At 40.0% G+C, this 27,357-nt stretch overlaps 1 protein-coding gene across 3 annotated transcripts in view; it reads left to right on the forward strand.

The window, feature by feature from the left end:
* Nucleotides 1–18,827, forward strand: part of PPP1R12A (protein phosphatase 1 regulatory subunit 12A) — a 119,895-nt gene extending 101,068 nt beyond the window's left edge. For all 3 annotated transcript variants that reach the window (XM_080633562.1, XM_080633563.1, XM_080633564.1), the window contains 6 exons: nt 2,456–2,472; nt 3,645–3,786; nt 4,457–4,561; nt 5,806–5,853; nt 10,115–10,165; nt 16,562–18,827. In XM_080633562.1, the coding sequence (XP_080489688.1) occupies nt 2,456–2,472; nt 3,645–3,786; nt 4,457–4,561; nt 5,806–5,853; nt 10,115–10,165; nt 16,562–16,648 (450 nt within the window). In that variant the 3' untranslated portion in view covers nt 16,649–18,827. The remainder of the gene's footprint in view (nt 1–2,455; nt 2,473–3,644; nt 3,787–4,456; nt 4,562–5,805; nt 5,854–10,114; nt 10,166–16,561) is intronic.
* The last annotated feature ends 8,530 nt before the right edge of the window (nt 18,828–27,357 follow it).

Raw genomic sequence — 27,357 nt, forward strand, 5'->3', positions numbered from 1 at the left:
ACTCATTTAAAAATAAGGAAGTGAGAAGATTATTTTGGCAGCCAAAGGATTCTAAGTAACAAAGTGTTTCCCTGAAACCTGGGTTTCAGTATGAGATACTACAACTGTGATTAGGTTGTAATTAAATGGGCTGAAACTTTGTTTTAGCTAGAGATACCAGGTATGTGACTTCTGAAAGGTTAGAAGGATTAGAAGTAAGTGTTATTTCAGGTCATGTAGGTAAGGATATGTGTGGTTTAGATTTTTGTTACTGCTTGTGTGCTGCTGCTTTCATGGTGGCTACTCAGTCTGGTCTGTTCTGTGAATGTGCAAAGAACATCCATGTCATAATTTGGATGCACAGGGATAGCTTTGCTGGTATCATTTGTCCTCGAACAAGCTTTATGTAAAGTTTGTAAACTCACAGTCACACCTTTTCATAATTCTTTTTAGTTATATGTCAAAGATTGTGACTGAGCTGAACTGACAGAATCTGAAGGGGACACGGAGCAAACAGAGGAGAGTGTTACAAAAGTAAAACCTAAACATGTTTTGTGAAAAGTGAGGGGAACAAGAAGAGGCATGTGCTTGAGAAATGGGATGCTCTTTCAGTGAGATATGGAGGCTGGATGATGCTTGAGCAGCGGGAGCAGGGCTTAACAGCTTTCAGGGAACAGAAGCCGCTGAGGTAGTTTTCTGAAGATTATGGTATCCTTGTCCAGCTTCCCACATTCCCAGCCTCAGCCAGGAGAATGGGAATGGCCTATGTCTGTATTTTCCTGCCTCTAGTAATTACTGCTTTCTTACCTCACCCATTCGTTTGTTGTTCGCTGTGTAGCTGGAAAATTCTGTTTCTAAGATGGTCTCTGTGTGACTTAATAACTTGCCTTTCCGTTTGGGAAGCTGTAGTGCAGCAGGGGAATGGAGATCTGGGATGTTTCACATTCCCACGGCACCATGGGGAGTCCACTAGAAGGAAAGAAAAACAGCCTTTAGAAAGCGTATTTGTTAAGAAATAATGTAGGAATGGTTTACTTCTTTGTAGTGGCTGTTCTACATTGTAGGTGAACGTTAAAAGGACCAGCTTAACATTTTTCTGCATGCAGCATTCCTGGAAGGTAAAAAGAGAGACCTAAAGTTTTGACTGCGGACAAAGCTTCCTCTGTTTTGTTGAGGTGAGAAGGAAGCAGTGGAAAAGGGATTTCTGTAGGTCGTTGATTATATGGTGGAATTCTGTAATCTCACACTGATCTTACTCAGACATGCAATTATGCAAGAGAAGGCTCATGCTTAGGTGGAATTTAATCTTCTTGTGGCCAGTAGCTTAAAAGATACCCACGTTAATAGGTGTGTGCCACCTGACTGTGATGTATGCTATGAAGTCGCTTAAGTTCTTGGCATTATTCATGCCCCTAACAGAAAATAACAATGTTTTATTAGGAGTGGTTAGTCTACAGCATGCACTTTTGATACCCTCTGTGTAGTAAATGCACTTCAAGGTGTCAAAGGGGAAATTGCATGTGTTGTGGAGAATGTGGCTTTTTCCTCTATGCACACTGAAAAAATAGCTTCGTTCTAAAAAGGGAGACCAAATAAAGCACACCACCCAAAAAAACAAAACACCTCTGGGGAAGACTTCAGCCACTGCTATGTGAGTAACACTGGAGGATATCCAGGTGATGATACATTGGTAGAGTTCCTTGACTAAAATGTCTTCACTCAAGACTGTTATTATCATTGGAATAAATGGTGAATCTGTGGTGACCACCCAGAGGGCAAAAAGGTTTGTATGACTGATGTAATGCTTAGAGGGCACTCCCTCTCTCTTAAGTCATCACTTCTAATTAAATTCTGCTTGTCAGATAAAGTGAGTGAACTTTGTGCCTATGGATTCACCTGGAATGAAAGTAATACAAAAAATGAAATCATGCCACTTAATTTTAAGCCTAATAAGTACTTCCTTATGTTACTGGTATAGTAGCTTGTTTTCCATGGAGCTGTGTTGAAACAATGATCTTGTAGCTTATTTTATATTAACTATTTTGAGGTGAAACCCTGATTCTGTTGACCTTTCAAAACATTGCTAATGATAGAGAAGAGGAAAAAGGACAAACGAATTCAGAGAACACGGTTCTGATGCCTTCGATAACAGGCAGGCAAATTGCAGAATGCACCGACTGCTGAAATGACTAATGTTTAGGCCAGTCCAACTTCTAGGGTATAATGTTAATATCCTTGTAAATCGTATTTTGGCAATTTTCTTTTGGCAGACACATTCTAGAACATACTTCTTTTCTGTTCCAGACATAACAATATTGAAGCTTGACAATGTTCAGATAATACATACTGTTGGATAGTGTGTGCATTTAACATAACTGTTTAGGTATATTTGTTCACAGATTGTTATATATTTTATTTAATAAAATTACTGACTTGACCCATTCTTTTTCTCTCTTTCTGCCCCTTGCCACGTCAGAGTGACAGCCTGTCAAGGTATGTGCAATTTAAACAAATCAGTTTAAAATTGTTACGCTTTCTGTTCACATATTCTCATTTTAGGTTCTTCACATACAAATTCAGCTTGACCCCAGTAGTCAGATGGATTGAGCTTTAAAAGGTGTTAATGATATTTAATCTTTGTATGAAATTGTATGGAAAAAATGTACTGTTATAAAGCTACAGTACTAAATATTTTTTATCATGTGTGGGTGGGCTGCTTCATTCTGGGAAATATACTGGACTCTATTAGTAGTGCACTGAAAGTGGGCTGGGCGTTTTGTAGAACACAGTGGATATAGAACTGTTCCCTGCAGATTTTTCAGTATGAAGTCAGATTTTGCAATGAAGATGAGAGGATCTTGTTACCCCTCTTTTAGAATACCCTAATGAAAAGTTTGCAGGGAATCTCAAGAAAAGTACTACACCCTCTGAATATCAGATTTCCTTAAGACATGTTAAAAGGCAATGCAGAAATATCAGTCCTTAAAAAAAAAAAAAAAAAGTTTTGTTTTTAGACCTTTCGGATTATTTGATTTTACTGTGTTCTCTCCATGCTGAAAATCTGTTAAATAGAACTGCTACAACACACGATCAGTGAAGAGTGAACAGTGGACTTTGTTAATACTGGTTGTGTTATAGTGATGAATAGAATAAAGACACTGCTGAAGATTTATTTCATAAACCACATGTGCTGAAATAGTAGAATTCACAGCAAAAAGTTTTGAAATCTCCTTGGTTTCTCTAATAAAACCTGGAGAATTCATCTAGGATGATATTTTAGAGATTTCCTTTATAAAAACCTTCAATTAAAATAAACAATTCTTTAAAAGTAGATCTTTATAAATAAAGAAGAATTAAAGTACCTAAGCTAACATAAAGTGCTTTAAGATGTAAACATCTGCTTGAATACTTTAATTTAATTTAAAATACATACAAGGTGCAGGAACTTGGCAGACTGAGCAGTTTGAAAACCTTTTCATACAGAATCTTGAAGTACTGAAAGAATGTAAAAATCAAATTTGCATCAAATTAGAAGACAGTGGATAAACTAAAGCACATAATTGCATTTGGTTGTTTTCAGCTGTGTTACAGCAAATTCCTAATGTTTGATACAGTGAGTGGTCTCGGTTTGAACACAAATTAGAATAAAACCTTTTCTTTCACAGATACGATATGGGATCCCTCAGCCTATCTTCAAGTGATCGTTATGATTCAGCACAAGGGCGGTCGGTGTCACAGAGTTACCTTGAAGATCGAAAACCATACTGCAGTAGACTAGAAAAAGAAGATAACACTGATTTTAAGAAGGTATATGGTCCAGTAATTTTGGTGGGAAAATAGAACTTTATTACTGTTTCTCATAAATTCCCTGGAAACAGTCTCACATTGCTGCTTAAAGCAACTCTGCCAAATGGAGGAGCAGAGCATCCACTACACTGGAGGAAAACGCACATTACGAAACAGCTTCTGGCTTTTGCACTTTTCAAGGCAAGGGAAAAAGCCAGAGGAGCCAAAATCCATTTTTTATGATAAATACTATTTTTTTTTAGTTGATTGTATTATTAAAACTGCTTTAGACATATGTGAAGCCTTTTATATTTGCTAGCTTACATGCATATAATGTAAAAATTTGTTTAGATCTTGCTTAAAAATAGAGGAAGAGTTTGACAAAGTTTACTGTGGTGTCTAATCTGTGAATACTGAAGCAAAAAGGGTGGCAAGTATTTCTTTAATATGTATAAGGTAAGTTACGTGCTCCCTGTACAAAGTTGCTTGTTTCTTGAAAAACTTGTTTACAGTTCTTTAATGTGTTTGCTAATTCTAAACATCTTTACAATCTAGAACTGATTTTTGCTTCTTGGACTATTAACATATTTGTTCATTTTACTTGCAGCTCAGTCGCAGTTTTTAAATTTTTTTCAGCTAATCTCACCAAATGAGTATTTGGTATTTTTTTTTAATGAATATTTTCTCTTAGCTTTATGAACAGATTCTAGCTGAAAATGAAAAACTGAAAGCACAGTTACATGATACCAACATGGAACTTACAGATCTTAAGCTGCAGTTGGAGAAGACCACTCAGGTTTGTATGAAACAAAAAAGCATGTACTTAACTGACAAATCGGACAGCAAACTAGAAGCAACCCAGGCTATGGGCTGCTTTGTACTAGGCATCAGCTTTGTTTCTTATCCAAAAATGGGAGTGAAGAAGAGTACCTCTCTGTTTCTAAAGAGAAATATGTGCAGGATTCTGGTCTTCAGCTATGAACAAAATGTGTGAGACTGCCTGGTACCTATTTAAGTAGTAGTGATTCTTGCCAGTGTGTATCCGGAACTTCTTTGCTGGGTTGGGATATACACTTTCTACACTGTTAAGCTTATATTCCAACTGTCAGTCAGGATTGACTGATTAATTCATAAACATGCTGGCAGATTGGCATAACCTGCAAGTTCTTCCTGGCTAGTTAGATGGCTTTATCTTAGAACTGAAGAGCAAATAATGCACTCCAGTTACAGATAACTGCTGTCAGATAACAGTGCTGAATACAGTAATAGCAAATGCATACATAAAAGTTTAATTCTTCTTAAACTGCTGTAGAGTGTTTCCTAGTCTCAGATCTTATTTGCCAGAATTTACCTGTATTTAAGTGTCTTTAGCTTGGAGAAGAGGAGACTGAGGGGTGACCTCATCAATGTTTACAAATATGTAAAGGGTGTCAGGATGATGGAGCTAGGCTTTTCTCAGTGATGTCCAGTGACAGGACAAGAGGTAATGGGTGTAAACTGGAGCGTAAGAGGTTCCATGTGAACATCAGGAAAAACTTCTTTACTGTGAGAGTGACGGAGCACTGGAACAGGTTGCCCAGGGGGGTTGTGGAGTCTCCTGCGCTGGAGATATTCAAGGCCCGGCTGGACAAGTTCCTGTGTGATGTACTCTAGGTTACCCTGCTCTTGCAGGAGGGTTGGACTAGATGATCTTTTGAGGTTCCTTCCAACCCTTGGGATTCTGTGATTCTGTCTTCCATGTGTACCCTGTAAATACCAGTGAATTACATTAAAAAGTTGTTTGTTTTGTAATGCTTTTAGATAGAAATACTATATTACCCTTATTTGCCAAAGGCTATGTAGTGATTAAACTACATAGTGATGGTCACAAAGGGAGTGTGTTATAAATCCAGTTCATTCTCCTTTATTTCAGTGTTAACTTCCCTGAAAATACTTTTCAAAACATACTTTGAACAGAATACTAAAATGTCCAGTTGAATTGTTTTTTCTTCAGTTCTATGTTGGTTAAGTATCAATGTCTTCATTAATTTTGTGTTTCAGAGACAAGAAAGGTTTGCTGACAGATCACTCCTGGAAATGGAGAAAAGGGTGAGTTTCTGCCAAAGTTCTCTTAAGTACTCCAGTTGAGGCTTTGTTTTAGTTTGTTTTGCAACCCCTGGTTTGGATATATTTTAATGGGAGCAGAAGTCTTTCTCATAACTTGCATTTTTTAGACGATTTGGGGATTCTAGGTTTCGAAGTGGCACTGAATGTGAGATACTGTGAGATCAAATTACTTACAAGAATTGCCTTCAGGTTATCTGTTGGTTCATGATAACCAGGCTCCAAACCCTGCTGCCCTCCAGGGATCTGTTCCATCTCATCCAAAACAATGTTGGCATTCCAGAGGGTTAAGCAGATTCACTGTGTCTCATGTTCTAAGCCATTTCCAAGATTTGGAGACTTTTAATTTCCTCAGAGCTTTCCAGAAGCATACATGGTGTTCTACTAGTTATTGTTGGTAAGGAAGTAGCTGTTTCACCTGACAGACATGAGACCTTAAACCTGCTAAGGATATAAAATTAATCATAATCTGTCTCTTTCCCTGTACTGTAACTTTTTTCAGAGGGAATGTAATACTGGGGTGGGCAGGAAGAATGAGTAAGCAGTCTGGGAAGAGGTGGGCATCAGGATCAGAAACAGCCCTAAATTGAATGGGAAAGGAGCCATGTAATAAATCTGTATGTGGGATAGACTACAAGAACTATTTCAGAAGTTAGACACATGATAACTTTAGGCCATAGTTTCTTGCCGGTTTCAAATCCATCTTTATAAAAGTGTAGTTCCACAGCAATGTAAAGCAAACTACATTGGTTTTATTGTGGTCCTGGCTTCCTTCATGGTGCTGGCCACATGTTCTTTTCTCTCCTGATCCTGGAGTGACCCATTAGATGCTTGAATGGGACTTTGACAGTAATAAGTGATATGGTGTACGTTCATTTATCCCTGGTAAACTTCACGTTCACTAGCTTTTTATGTTTATTTTCCAGTATTTGAGGTTAAGAAAATGATTTTTACTTCTACAAACCTGTCTGGTGTATAAACAGACACTTGGTAGATTTTATAGGAGCACATGGAGATGCAGAAATACTCTCAGGCACTTCCTGAAGTTTCATTAACTTTATCTTAATAATCTCTCCACATAATTGCAGCAGCCTTTTAGCACCTATTTCTCCTAGATGTTTTGGCATCCTGCTATAGACAGTGATTTCATCAGTAGAAAAGTTTCATCAGCAGCTTTAATTGGTTTCTTGCTTGCTATTGTGGCCACACAAGTGGACATTCAATTGTTTCATAGATTTAGCTGTGTTCATTACTATATAGGTTCCATAGTCCAGAGCACTCAGTACTGCAGTTTAAAACTTGAACTTAGTGATAATGCCGTATGGCTGGAAACGTGCTTTACGAAGATTTAGGAGATTTTTACTTGTATTTTGTAATTTTAAACTTCCTTTCAGACAAGACTTTAAAACGGGAATTTATTTCTGAATTCTCTTGTTGTTAAAATCTGGAGTTACTTTCCCTTTGAAAGTGACTGAAGCAGGATTCTCAGCTGCTAGTCATCAACAGCTGATCTCCAGAAATAAGCTTAATGGGAACATTTATTAAACCTAGAATTGCAAAGTAATAACATATAGAAAATACTGGCCTTGAATTTAATTTGAGTTAAGCCTTCAGAAGTAGATATCCATGGTGTGATTTGGGAACTGTTTACCAGAAAGGGGTGACTTCCAAGGGAAAGCAAACAATGATAGGACAAGGGGTAATGGGTATAAACTGGAACACAGGAGGTTCCACTTAAACTTGAGAAGAAACTTCTTCTCAGTGAGGGTGACGGAACACTGGAACAGGCTGCCCAGGGAGGTTGTGGAGTCTCCTTCTCTGGAGACATTCAAAACCCGCCTGGACACATTCCTGTGTAACCTCATCTAGGTGTTCCTGCTCCGGCAGGGGGATTGGACTAGATGATCTTTTGAGGTCCCTTCCAATCTCTAACATACTGTGATACATACTGTGATAGAGAGTCAATCACAGATGCAAGGTCCTAGCAATACATAGACAAAAATAAGGGTTTCATTAACAACCTGTCACTCTGAAAAGTACATTAAAAGCAGAATTTCCTATGATGTGACAATAAAACTCAAACTGCCAGGTTTCAGTCTGGATCAGAATTCAGAATTGTAGGTACCTTTAACAAGTGTCCCCCAAATTTAGAATTCATCAGCTGGGAATTTGGGTTATGGAAAGGTATATTTTTTTATAGTACTGAATATATAAATATATATAGGTATATACATCTACATATATCTGCTTTTACTTCTTAATAATTTTATAACTCTGGGGTCAATTTTTCACCTATGTATATCCCTGTACCGCAGTCTCACTGCATCAAACCCATGGCTCTTAGCTGCTTTGAGAAATACAAATGAGCTATTGTATTTTATAAGCTGACGAGACTAGCATGCTTTTTTTTTCCATGTTGAGGGTTACAGATGTTCCTTGGCATACCTTATAGAGTTGTTGAGTATATCATAAAATTCTAGACTGCATAAATTGCAAACCCTGTGAGTCCAGGGACTAATCAAATAATCCTGGTAAATCTTCCCAGTGAAACTGCAATGTGGTATCTTGTTGGCATTCCTCAAACCAGTTAAACTAATTAGAACAATACTTCTTGCAAAAAAATCTTACATCCACACAATCTGTTTAAATATTTCTTTTAAATAAAGTGAAGTATATAAAGTTAATGAAGTAAGGGTTTTACTTGATTGGCTTTTATTGCAACTAGTTGTTCTTAGACAAGCTCAACATGGTAGTTAAGCAAATGCGTCAAAAGGACTAATGATTTCTAAACATATGAAATGTTGAAATTTATTTGATTTGTCTCTTGGTAATCATAGGAGTTGCCAAATACTGTTTAATATAAGAACACATATGTTATTATACAAAGCTAGTAGGTAACTGATACAATTCTAATGTAAGATGGTGTGGGGTTTTTGTTAGCCGCTTACTGCAGTTAGCTCACTGGTATTTACTATGCCTATTACTATCCATCAGTACATTATGGGACAAGTCTTAACTCGAAGGAGTTAAGTATATTAAGTATTAACAACTGCAGTAATCTATTACTTTGATAAACCTTTAAAGTTGTTTGCTAAAATGGGAAAATGTTGGGGTATAACTGCACTATAATTAAACTGAATTCAAATGATTTATATCTGAAAGGTGACCGGCAAGAGTCAGTATCTACTGGGCGGTATGATCTAACCAAAGTTTTACACACCTCAGTCAATGCTGCTTGCTGTTTGCATAACACCATTGTATGCAGATGCATATGTCCACTTTGCAATAATCTGTTGCTTTTGCCTTTCACACTTTGGAAAGATCTGAATGTAGAGTACTGATAACTGCAGCTGCTTTAAACAAGACACACTGCATTGTCTGACACAGGACAGCGAGCAATCAAGCTATAAAGCCCTGAAGTCTATTGCATTAGCTATTCGTCTGTCAGATGTGTTGAAAATCAGGTTTAAACTCAGTAATGTCATTTAGAAATATGGTAGTGTGGCTGCACTGCAGACCGCATCATAGTGTAGAAAACCCTAAGCTACCTTTCAATAAGCTTGCTTGGGGACTGTAATCAGTGTAATCAAAACAACCTTCACTACAAAGGATAAATTCTCCTGCTTCTCAGGTTAAAATAAAAAAAAAAAAAAAAAAAAGGGAAAATAAAACCATACTAGAAACGCAGAAAATATTCAGGAAACATTTACTGAATAAGCAGGTGGTCTTATGTAGCTACTTTGGTACTCAGCTGAACCCCTTTAATGTAAACTTGGGTGTATCTACACTACATTGCATTTTATAAAGTGTAGATACATCCCACTGAGCTGAGACAGATGTTTCAACTAGATTTGCTTGTCTATGAAAGCTTATGCTTTTGTGCTTGTTTCTTTTAATATTCTTAGTTTCTGATAATTTTCTGCATTTCTTGTATCCTAAGTTATTACGGAAGCCTAGCTTATGAAAAATAAATCCAAACAAATGGTACTTACAACATGTCTAAATTTGTCTAAAGGAAGGGGTATGTTTTGTAGGACCTGATGTATATATCTTCTTCCTCTGATATTAAAATTCCATATTGAGAAAATTTCTTTAGATCACTGCCATCACAAATTTCCTGTCCACACTATGCTTTTGATTGTATGATCTTTGAAACTTGAAGTATTTCACTGTTAACACCGTATTTACAAGCAGTAGTTTTTAAAAAATTGTGTTGTTCAGTCTTAACACACATCTTTCAATTCAGGAAAGAAGAGCTCTAGAAAGAAGGATATCTGAAATGGAAGAGGAACTGAAAGTAAGTAAATTATTAACATGTTAAACTATTAATAACATATGTCAGTGCAACATGTAGTCTGGCAGTGTTACTGGTCTCTATAATTTCTTTGAAAATAGCTAAGTTATAATTGCATTTCAGAATCACTCATGTCATAGCTTGAACAAAGCCTGGCATAAGCAGTCATACGTGTAGGATCTCTAAGCACTGAGACTTACAGTTCATTAATGTACTGGCTAACAAGAAACATTCAGAGATGGTTGGAGTTGAACACAGCTTGATCTAATCAAGATGGAATTGCAATCCATGATTTTGATGTGATACCCTCTACTTTATTCACATAAAAATAATGGTAGCATATAATTCCATAGATATTTATGCATTAAATGTTGCTTCAAACCTTATCTCATGCTCTTTAAATTATGTGTTATACAACATGTTGCCAATATCAAAAGAAAAACTTTCCTTTTTATATTGAGTAATAATCAGGTTTTAGTTAAGAAAAAGCAGGAGATAGATTTCAGATGCCGACAAGCAATATTTACTACATTCACTGAATTCTGGGGTTTTTTTCAACTGTATATGAACTGAATCCCAGAAGGAAAATACATATCTTTTTAGTATACTTTTTTTTTTTAAGCCGGTCATGGATTTTTTTTAGTTTCCTGGTTTATCAGTGTTAAATCCTCTGATAAGGTTAAGAAAGTGATGAAATTTGGCAGGGGGTTTTTTGTATTATGTCCTTGGATATAATATTGGACAGGACCAACCAAACTGATAGAATTAAAGTATGACTAGGAAACTAGTGCAACATGATGAAATAGAAAATATTTTTGCATGCCAAAATTTTCAGTAAGTATCACTGGTTTGACATTTGTTATTTGTCATTGATTAATAAAAGGTTTCCTTTCAAGCTCAATTTTGAGCTCCCTCTGGTGCTTGGTATCGGCATTAACTTCCAAATACTTTTTGTTAAAATACATGCGTAGTTTTGTTAAAGTAATTGTAGCTGCAGATGTAAGCAGAAGGCAGCCACAATGCCTCTAGCTGCCTTGGGTTCAGACCAAGATTGTTTTCGCTAAGGGAGGCCTCAATGCCTGTGGTTCCTTGACAGGTCTTTAGAAGTGAAATACGTAGAAAGCAAGCTGTGGCAGAGGAAAATAATTGTGTCCAAGAGTGGAAGACAGGATGTGAGCTTCTATCATCAACCTGTAAATTCCTGTTAGGGGAGGTTGGGCTGCCTAGAAAAACAGAGAGTGCAAATACATTGCTTTTTTTTTTTTTTTTAAATAAGCAATATGTGAAAGTTTTGAATTAAAGATTAAATATTTTTCCTGTCATTTGTTGCACCACCGTGTAAAAGTGTATGTTAAATGTGTCATTATTTACAGACTTTTGAATAGGAGATTTAGTTTGTGCAATTAGGATGTTAAGTAAAGAATTCCAGGAATAGCTTTCATTGTTAATGTATCCTGCACTGTTTTGGAAAGCTGTGACTAATCACGGCTCCTTCTTAGATTGCTTTTCAAGAATGTGCCACTTGTTTGATACTTTCCTTTCACAGCAACTTACCTACTTTAAACAGGACTGTCTCTTCTAAGTTTTCTTTCAATTCTGCTCATCTCTAGTTCTTTTAAAACATATATAAATTGGGGGGGGGGGGGGGAGGGTCCTCTTTTTCACTCCTATTTCTTTGATTCCTGCAGAACCTGCAACAAATAAAGCAAATTCAATCTTTGAGACACCTAAATGAGCGACTGGTGATTGAGAATAGGGCCTTGACCCGAGTGGTTGCCAAGCTGTCAGGGTCCCATAGGCAACTGCGCTCTTTGGACTTGTAATTTCTTCCTTCTCCTTTATGTAGCCAGGCAGGTGTTGACATTCAGTTTGTGCTTGGGTAGAATTTTACTATTAACACTTGTGTGCCAGAAACTGCCTTAACTGCTGCTCGGTTATGGAAGCGTGGCTAAAGCATGGTGTCCGGTGTACCAGCTAGAGGTGTCGCAGATGTGTGGATATGGTGTGGTGTTGTCCTTGCTAGCACTGAAGCTTGTCCCTGCTCACTTGAAGATAAATTGGCAATGATCCAGGAAACCTGCGACATGTTAAAACCTTGGCAATAATTCAAAGGATTTGAATTCGCACTGGGATACGCTCAAGTCAGTCCCTTGTTTTGATGTTTGAGTAAATGCTCAAATTAGATTTTTTTGCCTCTAGTTTCCTAACAAATTGAAATTAGGAATTGTGCCCTGCTGCAGTACAATTGAAGTGCACAGAATTGATACAAATCTAGTCTCAACTAAAGAATGTTTGAGAACTGGTTTCAATACTGTGTATTCCTGAAGAGCTGCATTAGCACTTTATTTCTTACATTTGTGTCTTTAGAGGAACCAAACTCTTTTCTTTCAGAAATGTATTGGAATTTCAAGTCAATACACTTGCTTTCAAATATTTTTACATACTAACTTCGTCTGTGATTCTGGCCAATCCTTGTTTTTATCTAGACAACTTAAAATACCCAGTTTTAGCACTGGTTGTTGATTTATGTTGCTATATATGTAGGCATATAATGCAGGGCCTTTACAAACACAGACACAAAAAAACCTGCCTAGTATGTCAGAGTGGTTCATTCTGGTTCCGTCCTCTTCTGTTAAAGCTATGAATTGGTTTGAGTTTTACCTTGGGGAAAAAAAGTGCCGATTTGTTGTCCTTAGTGTTACTTCAGGACGGTTTCAGAAACCTGCTGAAGATTCAAAACTTCTATGAGGAACAAAATGTAGTTTCATTCCACACCAAATCTAGATGCCTTTCTTCCTCCTCTTATGTAACAGCTGCATAGGGTGGGGGTTTCAGTGGGCTTATAAGATGTGTAAGTAAAACTAAGTTTAAGACGTATAGGTGAAACATATTTTAACATGTGCAGTCACTTCTGCAGTGACTCTTGCTAAACTGCTTCCTCTTGCCTTCCCTCTTCCCACTTAGAAGCAAGGCAAAGAGTGTACATTTTTTCATTCTGCTCAGTGTCTGATCGCAGGTTTTCCCCACCAAGAGGCATGAAATAAAGAGGTTTATCCTTTGGCTTTGTGTCTTCCTGGAGCTGGTCTAAACAATAGGATGTGAAAGGTTGCTGCTGGTCCAGGCCCTGCATTCCTCAACATTCCCTTGTGTTAACCCTTTGGCTCACTGACCTGGCTGAAAACAAATCCCTTTATTCCTTATATGACTGGATTCACCTCACCCCAGAGTTGTTGAATCACTAAACTAACATGCAGAAAGCAGTAGGCTCACACTGCTGCATAAGGAGGGAGAGTTGTCCCTTTAGGGCAGCCCATCTTACAGCAGCTTCAGCTAACAATGTGGGTTTTCAACACAGCTGAGCTAATCTAATGACTGCTGTCCACAGCCACACATCCATACCGTCTATTTTTGCTAGCACTGGCATTCTTTTAACCATGGTAAGCCAGTTCAGGGTGTTAACCCATAAAAAACTATTCAGTATTCCTTTCTGTAGGGGGAGTTTTCAATGGCAGATCATTATAGAGCTTGAGGAGGCTGGCTAGCAAAAGAAACACAATGGAAACACAGCAGGGAGGCTTGACATTATGATGGTAGCTTAACCTTAGCAGTGTGCGTGATGAATCTGAGCAGGTATCTTTTTGTAATCTTAATTTACAAAGCTGTTTTGTATGTAAAACCTGCTAAATCCTCTAGCAAACACAGATATTATTCTTACTGTACAGAGTTGGGTTGGCTTCATGTATGATTATAGAATAATTATTTGTTTAACAACAGCACTGCAAAGTTACTAGCTAGTCATATATAATACAGATAGGCAAAAGAGCGCATTTGTAATCTTATTCAAGAATCTCATCACAGGGAGATACTTTGCTATTTTAGTGAGAAGCAAATTGGAATTCAGAGTGTTAAGTACAGTATATAACTATTTTTACTGAACATACTGCAAAACTTTTTTTCCTGCCCTCTGTACATGAAAGGTGTGTGGTGTCACCTCATGAGAAGTCTGAATACCATAGAAATGCACTGCTCCAAGAAAATTGTATAAATGTCTTTGGCTAGGTTTAAAGTATGTGGGGATTAGTACAGATTGAGAAGCGTAAGTATTTTAGGTTACTTGAGTTTATCCTTCCTGATCAGTCTCCCATTACTCATGACTGCTTTTGTCTCCTACCAGTCTTCCTCTATTCTTTAGCAGTCTCACAACAAAAGAGAAAATATTTTTTTAATGCCTATTCTACCTACTAGTTTAATCAGGATTAAAAGGTATCTACTGAGATTTGCAGACATGTAATGGTACTGGATTATATTAAAACTCTGCAGTTGAACAGCACCTTTTTTATTAAACTCTTCTTGTATGTCACTAAGCGTTTTGGGCTGCAGCTCCTTAGTCAGTCGGTTGAAAGAGGACTGTGACATTCCTGGAATTATTTTGAGGTTTCACTGGAAAGCATACACGACAGCACTGCTGAGGTACTCATTTAACAAGACCAAGACTAGAGCCACTTGCTTCCTAGATGAATGCTGTTACGGTTTCACCCAGGATCTTTGGTGTGACGTCTGGAACAGAATGAAAAGGATGAAGGGAAGGTTTAGATTGCTTTGCCTGAACAAATGGCTGTATCATTGTTTGCAGGTACACATCATAGAACCACCCCAGGTTTATCCTGTTATTAGAGGTGTACGCACAAACGCGTGGTACACACACCTGTTACCTGGATATGACCCCTAGCACATGTATCTTGGACAACAGTTGTTGGTTTTACAGCTTAGAAACTTTAACACAGATAATACTTGAAAATAGCCAAATGATTATTTGTGTTGCCCTATTCCAAACACCCTGACATGGTTTTTGGAAGTAATCAGCATTTTACAGCACTTTCTATTCAAAGCATAGTTCTCACTTGACTATAGTGGAAGCTTCCCTCTGACTCTGTGGAGAGCTCAGTTTAGGTGTCTTGCCCTAAGCTTCACTAGAGCAGAGTTGGAATCCAGGTTAGCAGAATGATTTTTACTTACTCCAGTTGTAGAGACCACCTTTTTTCCTCTGATGATCTCCTGTTGTCTTGCTTTCATGTACGTTGGTATTTTCAGGTAAATAAACTATAGATCCTGTACCTTGGTCGTCTTCAGTGCATCATCATGTTTCACTCTATGAGAGGGTCTGCTGTTTGCTGAACTGAGTGTGGAGAGGAATCCTCTAGAGCAGATGTGAAAATGAAGCCTCTAGTGTAATGCACAGTTAATCCCTGCATTTTTAAACCTCTCAGTTCTTTCTGTTCCATAACAATATTCTGAATATAATGGGGTTGAAAGTATAATTTTGCTTGAATAAAATGAAAACAAAACTAGTGGCAAGAAAATCTCTTCATAAAAAAATATGTAGCAGTTGTTACATAGGTCACTGGCTGGACTTAGACCTCTTGCATGCAATTGCACTTCAGGTTACTAAATAACCGCTGTGCAGGAATAGGCTGTTACCTCCTGTGTAAACCTGCTAGAAAATATACACATAATTTAGCCCTGAGTATTATGGGTGGTTTGTTATCAGTGTATGAATGTAGATACAGAGAACTGCTGAGATTACTTCTGGTTTCTCTGACAAGTTAAATTCTCCCAGTACAAACCTCTGTGCACTGACTTGTCCTTCTTTCCTGTCTGATCCTGTCCAACTCTCACCTCACTTGGCTTCTGCCTTCCAGCTTCTGTGCTTGTGTGTCACCCATCTCCTGTGGCAACCTTAACTTGCCATCTCCTAACTTGTTGAATGCCTGAGTATGCAGCCTGATGTTTCAGTGATTTGTTTCAGTGATCTCTTTCAATGATCTGATCTTGCGTGAAATATGCTATTCAGGGATATGAGCTGAAATTGCAGGATGTGTGCTTCAACATGAGTTTGGAAGTGGTTGGAAGATTAATGCTGTGAGCTAACAAGCTGAATCACACTGTATCTGATATGGGTGAAGTCATCCACAAGCGCAGTGGTAGATATGCTTAGCCACAGCATGTTTTTATGAAACTATGCAAGTGCAGCATAGGCAAGCCTCTTTAAACTCTTGGTAATTAACATTTCTTTTTTGTTTGCACTGAAATTTGAAGCATCTAATTATGCTACTGTAATGCTACTCTAATGCTACTTTCTTCATGCTACTGTAAATGCTTTTGTTGGAGGCTTGTCATCTGCACCACAAAGTTTCAGTGCATCTAGTCCAGGCAAATGAAACCTCCTAATCTATAACTCTTAACTGTGTCATGCTAAAAGGTGTAATTTTTCTGAACTGCTGATATGAAGGGGGAGAACTACCAAGATGCTTAAGCTGAATTAAGATTTTTATGCCCAGGACTTGTCTGCTTTTACTGGGGGTATACTAGCAAATAACCATTGTGTTTCATTTCTCACAGATGCTACCAGACCTGAAGGCAGACAACCAGAGGCTAAAAGATGAAAATGGGGCCTTGATCAGAGTTATAAGCAAACTTTCCAAATAAAGGGTTTACTACAGCAGCGAATATTGGTATTGCACATCACTAGTAACTCCAGTGGACCATAGTATGGCAGTCACTGGAAGTGTGGGAAGATCCCTTGGAGACTGTCATTTTTCAGATATCCTGCCAAACGCCCTCTTACCTGTGTGTTTTTTTGTATCAAGATCATTGTTTCTGTTAAAATGCAGCTGCTGAGAAGATGAAATGACTGAGAAATCTTGTTTACAGCTACAGCGTAATAAGGAAAGTGTTCAAGGCCAGATACGCCTCAGATATTTAACCAGTAAGCCTTAGTTGTACATAAACACTTTTACATCAACAACAGCTTTCAGCTCTCACAGAAGACAGTTACTCAATAATGTTTTTGTTGTGCCACAGTTCCCAGGTTTTTTCTATACTCAGTTTTTCTTCAAACCTTAAGGGTTGTTGTTTTTTTTTCCCTTCTAATTATTCATGTACCAGATTTTCTTGTACAGTGTTTTCACAGCTTTACCATTTGCAGAGACCACACACCCTTTTAAATTACATATTTGTGTAGCTACCTAGAGATGTATTGTCCAGCCACCTGGAACAGAGATGCTTGGTGGAACATTTGCTTTCACTGTTTGTGCAATATGCATTTATTTCCTAAACAAAATGCTTTAAAAGTCAGTTGAAACTAGAAATATTTTAAGAGTCCTGTTTTCTGCCTTTATTGGTCACTTTAAAAATAAAATTAAAAAAATAATAATAAAAAAAAGAAGTTTGTAGTGAAAGATGTTAGATCCTGTAATCGTCACATTCATTTGAGCAGGTACTGAGTGATGCTGTATATATAAATGTGTACTGGTTTGATTTTTCAGACCACCACGTGGCATGCTTGAATATATTTCCCTATTGCAAATGTCTGTTAATGCAAATTAGGCTACTCCAGAATAGTGTGTTTAACAAAGTTCATTAATTTTTATGGTATAAAGAATTTAGACATTGTACATTGTATGGAGCCCTATCTTTACAAAAGGTCTAAACTATATAAAATACTTTATTATCTTTTCCTCCCATTTTTTTATTTGATAGTGTTCACCATAATAAAAAAATTGCATAAATATAACTGCTTCACTACATTTCACATACCTGTATTTATCTGAGTGCTGTCCAAAACTGTTGTGCTAGCCAAAGTAATGTACTAAATCATCTGAGAAACATAACCCGTTACACTCACATTAATGTTTATATGCACTGTTGCTGCCATGTGAGAAGGCATCCAATTTGGTAACACCATCATGTCAGACCATTTTATACATTTCAGTGGCCTTTAAAAACAAAGAAAGTACTTAAATGAAGATCGCTTTTGTTAGAAACAGCTTTTATATTTTCACTAAACCATTCAAACTACGACATCCTATTGGCACATAGTTTATTGCCTAAAACCACTGAGCAGATCAGCCATTAAAACAGATTGTACATTGTAAAGCTTGTAGTAGCTATTGTATTATTGATTATATTGTATACTATATTAAATGTGAATTTGTACCCCTTCATTTAAAAAGGTCATTGTGTTCTACTGCCGACTCGGGGGGCGGGGGGTAGTTTTTCAGGACCGGGATATGTTTTGGTAAGAAAGACATGATGTCCTCTCTGTTGATTGGTTTTTTGAAGATGTAAGGTTATGCTCTTACTACCAAGCTCAGGATTCTTGATTTTAAAGGTACACAGATAGTTTGAGATATCTTACTGTAATTGATCTGTATGAGAGGTGGGTCTGAACCATAGGGACTTCCATTGTCTTACGCTAACATAAAATAAATAATTGAATGGCTGCAACGTATTGAGTTCTGTTACAAGACAGTTAGGCATATTCTGGATTATATTTGGTAAAGTTTGGGTGCCTGTGAATGATTAAATAAGTGTTTCTAATATTTTAGTGTTTTATATTTAGGTTATTTATTCTTTATATCTAAAAAATGAATGGCTACTGTGCTATATTGATTTTATTGGTAGTACTGAGCAGACCTTGTATCTGCATGAAACTAGTTGCAAAACCCACTATTTTGGAAAAAAAAAAAAAATGTATTTTGACATATACAAATAAAATGAATACAAACTATTTTAAATGTGTGAAAAGTTTTACTGAGAAGACATTGAAATTTGTTACGAATTTAAACCATGTTATATATTTAAATTCTTTGGTGGGCATTTTTCATTCATAGCGTTACTCGGGTGCAAGGTTCAAGTACCTTTCAAAGATTGTAATCAAATTGTGATTATTTGCACATCATTGTACATGCACATCTGTAAATGCAACAGTAAAAATGCCATATTTATGCAATCTGTAACAACTTGGACAAATGTTTATATATTTTACATAAACCTGTCTGTGTGCAGAATCTGAGAACCATTTTTTATGGGATATCAACAGCATCTCACAAAGTGATTGCTGAACTTGTGTCACCATCTTACTGTACTGATCACATTACAGATCAAACACATCCCCAGAAAATCCAGCTACCACAGAGAGAAAATCGGGAGTGGAGGACTATTTTATTATCTAGGAGACAGTTTCATAGAATGGTTTGGGTGGGAAGGTACCTTTAAAGCTCATCCAGTTCCAACCCTCCTGCCCATGGGCAGGGACACCTTCCACTAGACCAGGTTGCTCAAAGCCCTGTCCAGCCTGGCCTTGAACACTGTCAAGGATGGGGCAGCAACAGCTTCTCTGGGCAGCCTGTGCCAGGGCCTCACCACCCTCACAGTGAAGAACTTCTTCCTAATATCTAATCTGAATTTACGAGAAAGACAATACTGCTGGCTGCTGACTCCGAACCAGCCCCAGCTGTGAAGGAAGCCGTGGCCTGGAGAGGAGGAATGACCCATCATGGCTAGGAAAGCAGCCTGGGCAGCAGAGTGCAAGGAGGTGGCTGTAGGAACTGTCTGACCATGGCTCAAATGGTAGCACTTGCCTAAAAGAAAGGACTCGGGAGCTGGAACTTCATTTTTGCCCACCTCATCCCCCTCACCGTAAACAATTCCCTCTGTATCCCCTAGTTCCTGGTACATGCTGTTTTCAGACCACTGACATTTCCTTGCCAGGTTCCAATAAGAGCAGTTGTAATTCATGCTCTGTAGGTTGGTGCATTTGTTTGCTCAGCACCAAGTACAAAACATGAGTCTCACTGTTCCCTCCTTTATAAACAGCTTTTGTGCTAAATGCTAGTTTGTGCTCAGATGAACATTAAGCCAATGGGGATTCATCTTACCTGTTCAATATTCCTGGGCCCTGTCCATCTGGTGGTCTTTTAAGAACGAATGTGTTGTCACAGAACACATGTCCTCTTCTTTCTTTCTTAGAAAGGTAACTATTTCCATGACATCTTACAGAAGAGGGAAGAAGCATGCTCCTGGGTAGCTGAAGATTCCTGCTTTAGGAGATGTGCATCAAGGGAGATATTTCCTTCACCTTTGTAACACAGAAATGGGCTCCAGACAAGATTACTCCTACCCCAGCTACCTGACCTAACCATGAGGTTTATAGTCAAGTGTGAGGGCACCGCATAATTTCTTTTTAAGTGAAGTGATTATGAAAACAATTATTACACTGACTTGTGACTGACATGGGTGATCCTGGCAGTGGCTTGGCTCTCCACAGCTGGCATTTCCCACTTCTATGGGCACCTTGAGGTTTTCCTCACCAGTGTATTACACCGGCTCCTGCAGAAAGGAACATGCACCCTTATGTCTCTGTCTCATTCCTTATGATCTCGTGGCAGAACCATAAATAGAGGTGGGCAAATGCTTCATGCTGCACTGCAGTGTGCTGTGTCCCCGGAGCTCCGGCTGGGTAGCCCTGCTATGGCACGAGGGGCTTGTGGCAGCTGCAGACCCAAGCCTGGCCAGTACAGGAGGTGCAGGCAGCCTTGTTCTGTTACACTGAAAGGCACTTTTCCCATTGCTCCTCTAACTTCACATGACACAGTGTGGGCAGGAGGTAATTCTGACACTTGAACTGTGCAACTGAGAGGTTAATATGTTTTCTAGATGAAATTTAATTTCCAGCTCCAATTCAGAGGGCTGTCACAGCAAAACACCACAAATGCACTATATAATATGTGGGTTTTAAAACTCCCTAGCCACACAAACATTACAGAATGTTTTGTAGAGCCTGCTTTTTTAAAGAGAGTGGGGAAACACTTGTGACTGCACTGGAGAGAGTTGCTTTCCCACCTGCTTTAGAATAGTTTTGGTCACCTCAGTGAATTGCAGGTTTTCCCCATGTAGGAATAGCCAGTCTGTCTGCTGGGGAACAGAAGAAACGATTCGCTGAAGTTCCTCAGAAGAAGTTCTTGCTGCTCATGGTTATGTACACGGTGTTAACATTTATCTTTGGTGATTCAGCTTCCTCCAGTTCTTATGTCAAAGCCACTAATTACAAGGGTAAAAAATGCTGGTGCCAAGTTATTTGCTTTACATTTGTTTTGATTGCAAGAGCAGCAGTTGACGTTTGTTGGGGGTAACAGCGAGTAGCATTGTGCTCTGCCTCAGCATAGATGTAAAGTAAGACTAGTAACAGTCCTAAAGGTGGCTGCAGGTTCCTGCACGGAAGGCAGAATTGAGAAAATAAAAACCAAAGCAAGCCTCCCAACCCCACAGTGAATTGCTCACACTTTAAAGGGAAAGCTGCTGCCACACTGATGAAGTCACTGGCTATTCCTGCTTGTGTCAGCACCTCCCCGTTTTGTATTACTGATTAGATAGGAAAAGTATGTAGCCTTTAGAGAAAGGAGGAACTGTTTGGTTCTTTCAGCTATAAACATCACCTGTTGGATGTCTAATGTTTCTGATCTGGCACAGGGATAATTACAGCAGGGACAAAAGCCCCACATTCCAACTCATTATTTCACCCTTCTTACGGGTTCTGCATGTCTCTTTTGCAAACCTATTAAGGCTTAGCAGAAGTAGTTAGTCCAGACAGCACAATTCATCTTCCAGTGTGGTCTTTTCCCTTTGTTTTATTTGCTGGAGGAAAAAAAGGGGGGGGGGGGGGGGGGGGGGATGGGGAGAGGAGGGAACATGGCACAATCTATTAATTTCCTGGGTAGAATCATAGAATGGTTTAGGTTGGAAGGGACCTTAAAGCTCATCCAATTCCAACCCCCTGCCAAGGGCAGGGACACCTTCCACTAGACCAGGTTGCACAAAGCCCCATCCAACCTGGCCTTGAACACTGCCAGGGATGGGGCAGCCACAGCTTCTCTGGGCAACCTGTGCCAGGGCCTCACCACCCTCACGGTAAGGAACTTCTTCCTAATATCTAACCTAAATCTCCCCTCTGTCATTTTAAAGCCATTCCCCCTTGTCCTGTCACTACATGCCCTTGTAAAAAGTCTCTCTCCAGATTTCTTGTAGGCCCCATTTAGGTACAGGAAGGCTGCCTGCTGCACCTCCCCTTGCCCCCTTACCTGCCCCCAAAAGAAAGCAGAAGATAACCCTGGTGCCCTCATTCATGTCTGCACTATATATCACTGTTCTAATGATATGTCTTCACCTCAAAATAGGACAGGCCTGAGTGAGCTGCATCACAGCATCTAGAATAAAGGTACCGTTCTCCCTGGGCGGTTACCTGCACCCTAAGTCCTCCAAACAATCAAGCATGACTTCATTACATCAGCTGGTACAAAACACACATTTACACAGAATTTACACAAAATACACATCTAGCTGCACAGCCGAGCCCCTGACCAGAAACAAGATTTAATGAAAAAGTGAGTTTGTTTAAAAATACAAACCCAGGTTGAGATCAGCTGCTGACACCACGGGCAGGATGCTCCAGCTGTTATAGCTCACCTCTGGTTTCAGCAGTATGAAAAGCAGCAAATTACACCGGGTTCTGTCCTCTCAATCTGTGGCTACAGGTGTTGCACGATGTTAAATAAACTGCCTCAGAGCTGACGTTCAGCTCCCCATGTACGAAACACCGGTGCTCTGTGAAAATAAGAGAGCTTGCTCTGTGGCCTGTTACTATGCTGCTTTCGGCCCTGCGTAAAAAAGGAGCTAACGCTACTGAGGAAGCCGCGCTGCGCAGGGACTGTGCGCTAATACCCATCATCAGTCAGTGCCTGGGGACAACGACCCGGGATCAGCCTCCAGCCCGTGAGGGAGCCGCGGCGTGCGGCAGGCCCGCTGCCGGGCGGCTGCGCCGGGAGGTGGCACCACACGGCCTCGCTCCACGGGGCTGCGCCGGGGACGCGCCGCGGCTTCTCCCGGCCTCCAGCTTGGCTCCTCCGTGCGAGGTGCCGGCCGGCGCAGACCCGCGCGCCACTGCGGTGGGTGAGCCCCGGTGCGGTGTGTGGCCGGGAGGGCACCGCGGTGTCTGCAGCTGACCCCCTCCGACAGCGGCACGCAGGAAAGGCCCACAGCACAGCGACTCGAGGAAATTCTGCCTCTGCTGTAAACTGAGCCGGGGGTAGTGTGACAGGTGAAGCGTGGCAGAGAACTGCAATCTCAAGTTAGAGTTTGCCTCTAGAGACAAGGGAATGCACTGAGTTAGTCTCAGTGCAGCAAGGCCTGATTTAAGTATCTTGTACTGAAAGGAAAAGGAGCTGCACGATTGAACATCCTGGGAATGGCAGAGAGCCGCTCAGCTTGGCTGGTGAGCTGAAATCCAGCCCATCAAGAGACACAACCTGTAACCCAAGGGGGGGCTGGCCAGTGAGTGTGGGGGATCAGCTCCCCGTGTGGTGAGCACTCCTGTGCTGTGTGAATGCAAAGACCCGCAGACCAGGAGCAGACACTCGGCAAGCAGCACAGGACAGCTCTGCTACAGCTGAGAGAGGAACAACAACAACAACAAAAATAATCCTCCATATCAGAAGTTGTCAAGCCAGCAGTTCACAGCAGCACTGCAATGGGCTGAAATGGCAAAACGCTGGTTAACTCCTTCTAGCTCAACCCCCTTTCAGTACAGTCACTACATAAATGTGCTGCTTTGATTCATAACCGGAGCACTCTACACTGTGAGGGCCTTGTAGTTCTTCCCTTGTCCCCTTCAATCTTTCCCTCCTGTTCATGGCCTTGCAAGCGAATCAGCACACCATGGGCACTCATAGCCTTCTCATCTCCCCAACCTTTTCTCCTCAGCTCTGCAAGGATAGCATTCTGCCCCCCTTTCCAAGCCACCATGTATAAATATTTTCTGTGCAGGAGGGGGCTTTGATGTCTAATTACATGCCCTGTTATCCCTGGTGATAGCCACAGTAACAAAAAGACCCCAGAAGCCACTTCCCTGGGACCTTGAGCACCCTCTGAATTTCCCCATGTCTGGGGAGTGGCACTCGGGAGTTGCTACATGCAGGAGCTGAATGCAAGAACTCCCTTCATATTTTACTAACAAGTCACTACAAGTTTATCGACGCGCTACAGCTGCTGGCGAGAACAGGCTTTCCTCCGTCTTGGGCTCATCTCAGCTGTCAGGCTTCTCAGTCATTCTGGGTGCCAGTCCTTCTGATACTTGCTGTCTATCTCTGCCACCTTAGACCACTTCCCATTCTGCTGCTTGCTTCTTGCGTTTTTGTCTCACTCGCTGCTTCTCTCCCCTGTTTCACTCCCCCCTTTAGACCCAATCACTGGTCACTTCTGGAGCTAACTGCTCTACAGTTGTATTTTCTATTGATTATATTCTTCAGTGTGAGGGTGGTGAGGCAGTGGCACAGGTTACCCAGAGAAGTTATGGCTGCCCCGTCCCTGGCAGTGTTCAAGGCCAAGTTGGATGGGGCTTTGAGCAACCTGGTCTAGTGGAAGGTGTCCCTGCCCGTGGCAAGGGAAGTTGGAACTGGATGGTCTTTAATGTCCATTCCAACCCAAACCATTCTGTGATTCTATGACTTCACTACTTCTACAATTCCTCTCCACATCTCCAGCAGCCTTGACACTTTGCATGCTCTCCCTCCACCTCTGTTACACACCGTCTGCTCCCCCTTTCCTCGCACTGCCTTATCCCAAAGCACACATCCCTAACAGTTTCAAAGACTCCATTAATCTTTCCCTGACAACTGGATCTTCTTTTTTCAGTGATAACCTAATCTTTACTCAGTAGGAATGTGTCTACCCAGCCATTTAGTTCCCACTGTTCTTGGTTCTTTCTAATCCGGGGGGGTGGTTTTACCATAAAGTAAGCACACTCTACAAATCACCTTCCCACTCAGTCCAGTTACTCCCGTCCTCAGGAACCAGCACTATTTTTCATAGGCGTCTTTTCTATTTTTCTCCTCCATACCTCTGACAGTTTTAGGGTGAAATCAGTGAAAGTTCTTATACTTCCTCCCTTGTTTTCAACCCAACAAGGTGCTTACAGGTAAACAGCCATTCACTATTTCTTCATTAGTTTCCTTTCATCCCTTTTTGAGTGCCCAACAGTAAAGCAAACACATAAGGGGATGCCTGTTGGGTCCTAACACCTGATTTGGGAATAACTCCTATAAACTGAGCATTGGCTGTGGATTTGCTGGTGGGCAGGATGCAGTATGCAGCTTGCCCTCTTTCAAGTAACTTTTTAACTTAAAACTTCTTTTTATATGTATTTAAAGCTTGTCATCTTAACTACCTTGGCAGTTTTCAGCTTGAAAGAGCAAATAATGTGTATTATGAGCAAAACATATAATTTGGTTTTAAGCAGTGTCCACAGTTATTTATAGAAAATCATTAGAAGACAGGCAGTGTTCCAATTCACACAAAAATTCAGTCTGAAGCTTTTATCCTAGATGTTTATGGCATGGCCACATATCATTGACATAAGTTTCATAGTATAAAATACCAACATAATTTTAACAGTAGGAAACATATTTTATTTTTTATGATCTTTAAGCTATATTCTCTCTTTGTAGTCTGTTTGGTTTCATACACACTGACTCTGAACTCTTCCAAGTGCTTCCCTCTCCTCTGCTTACACTCACTGATAAGTCACTACCATTGATTGATTGCTGTTTGTGTTTGTTTTGGACACTTCCAGATGATTGCTACTAATAACCAGTACTAAATTCCTGAAATATCTGCCTGCTTCCTTTTGCAAGGCAACTTCGTTACGCTCCGTCATACGAAACACAGTAGGCCCTAGAAATATTGCAGTGCAGGAGGAAAATAATCGCCAAATGAACGGGTAGCTCAAACAAAGCCTTGTAAAAAGCCATCACACTAAATTCTGCATGCATCATCTACTGCATTTCAGCACACGCCAAGTTTCTTAGCCAGCTCTCTGAGGAGATCCATCAGCCTTAACTCTGATTCTTTTGGAGCAGAGTTTTGTGCCTGCTGCACTTTTCTGCGGTGTGCAGCTTTCCACCTGCGTGAGGTTAGATCAAAAGGATGCAGTGTAACAGCTTAACCAAGAGGCACACAGTGAGAATCAAGAGACCTAATTAATTTTTACTGACTTTATATTGGTTCCTCAAAAAATCAAGCCCATTCTTAACAGCTAGAGGGCTGTTAACTAAAACCAAACCCACACCACAACAGCCCTGAAGGGTTATGAATTGTAACCAGTACAAAAAAGACAGAGACTGACAGCGAGCCAATAACCACGGGATTTGGTTTCTGATTGTGCATTTGTGTGCTTATGTTTGGAGATACAGAAACACGGGAACACAACTGTCTTTGGTATGGCCCAAAATCTGTTTAACAATGTTTTGAGCTTATAATGAGAGTTAGCTGTACAGAGGTCTCAGAACCAGGTAGTATCTTGAGTTGGAAGGGACCCATAAGGATCATCAAGTCCTCTATTTTGAAAGCAGTTTGTTCCCAAAAAGGCAAGTGTAGAGCTGGACTAGTAAACCAGTATACAGTCAAATCCAATGCCTCTGTGTTATGTTCCCTGGTACTTATTGCAAGGAGGCATAGGCATTCAGCAAGAGCACTTCATATTGACAGAGTCAGCGCTGCTCAAGCACGTCTAGGTGGTATCTTACCTTACAAAATTTTTCCCAGCATAAGTCATGTTACATTTATCTACACTGAATTCTATCTGCTACTTTATCACTGCCACTCAGTTTGGCAATTTGTTATTTTTCACTTTCTCAATTTGTTGTATTTCTTTCCAATACTTTGATTTTGATGGATCTTCCATAATGAAGAGTTCTGCTGCAAGACACTCCCCAGGTTCCTTCACAGTCAACACAAACATAGGGACCATGATGGAAAAACTGTCTCCTCCAAGTGCTGTTTTTGTATGTTGATCATATCCTGGCTCTACTAATTCACCACAGGGGATTTGCTTCTATGCCTTTTGCAAACTGGTCCTCAAGCAGATTTATAGCCTGCCTTAAGAGCATCCACCCTTTCCTCCCTTTTTTCCCAAGCTCCATGAGGCTCATCAGCGTCAGCTTTTCTCTGCTTTCTTAGACCTCTTTGTGTAACATTTTGACTCCATCTTTGCTCCTCAATAAGTTGCTCTAGAGCCTACTCACCCAAAAAACAGTCTTCTCACATCTTTGAAGTCAACTGCACAGACACTGAAACCTTTCCCATCCCCGCTGTCTTCTTATCCAACAACTGCCAGCTGGAGACAGATGACAGTCTCTGCATTGATTTCTCATTCTGTAAAATGAAATAGTTGAAAAATCATGCAAAGTTCTTTCTGTAAGTTTGGGGTTTTTTTTGCCTTTTCACACAGCGCTTCTCCATCAGCTAGATGCATGACTTCAAGAAACAATACTATTTTGTCTGTCAAACCAAATTAGTCCAAAGAA

This window comes from Psittacula echo (genome assembly GCF_963264785.1).
Source record: "Psittacula echo genome assembly, chromosome: 1".
Taxonomy (NCBI): Eukaryota; Metazoa; Chordata; class Aves; order Psittaciformes; family Psittacidae; genus Psittacula; species Psittacula echo.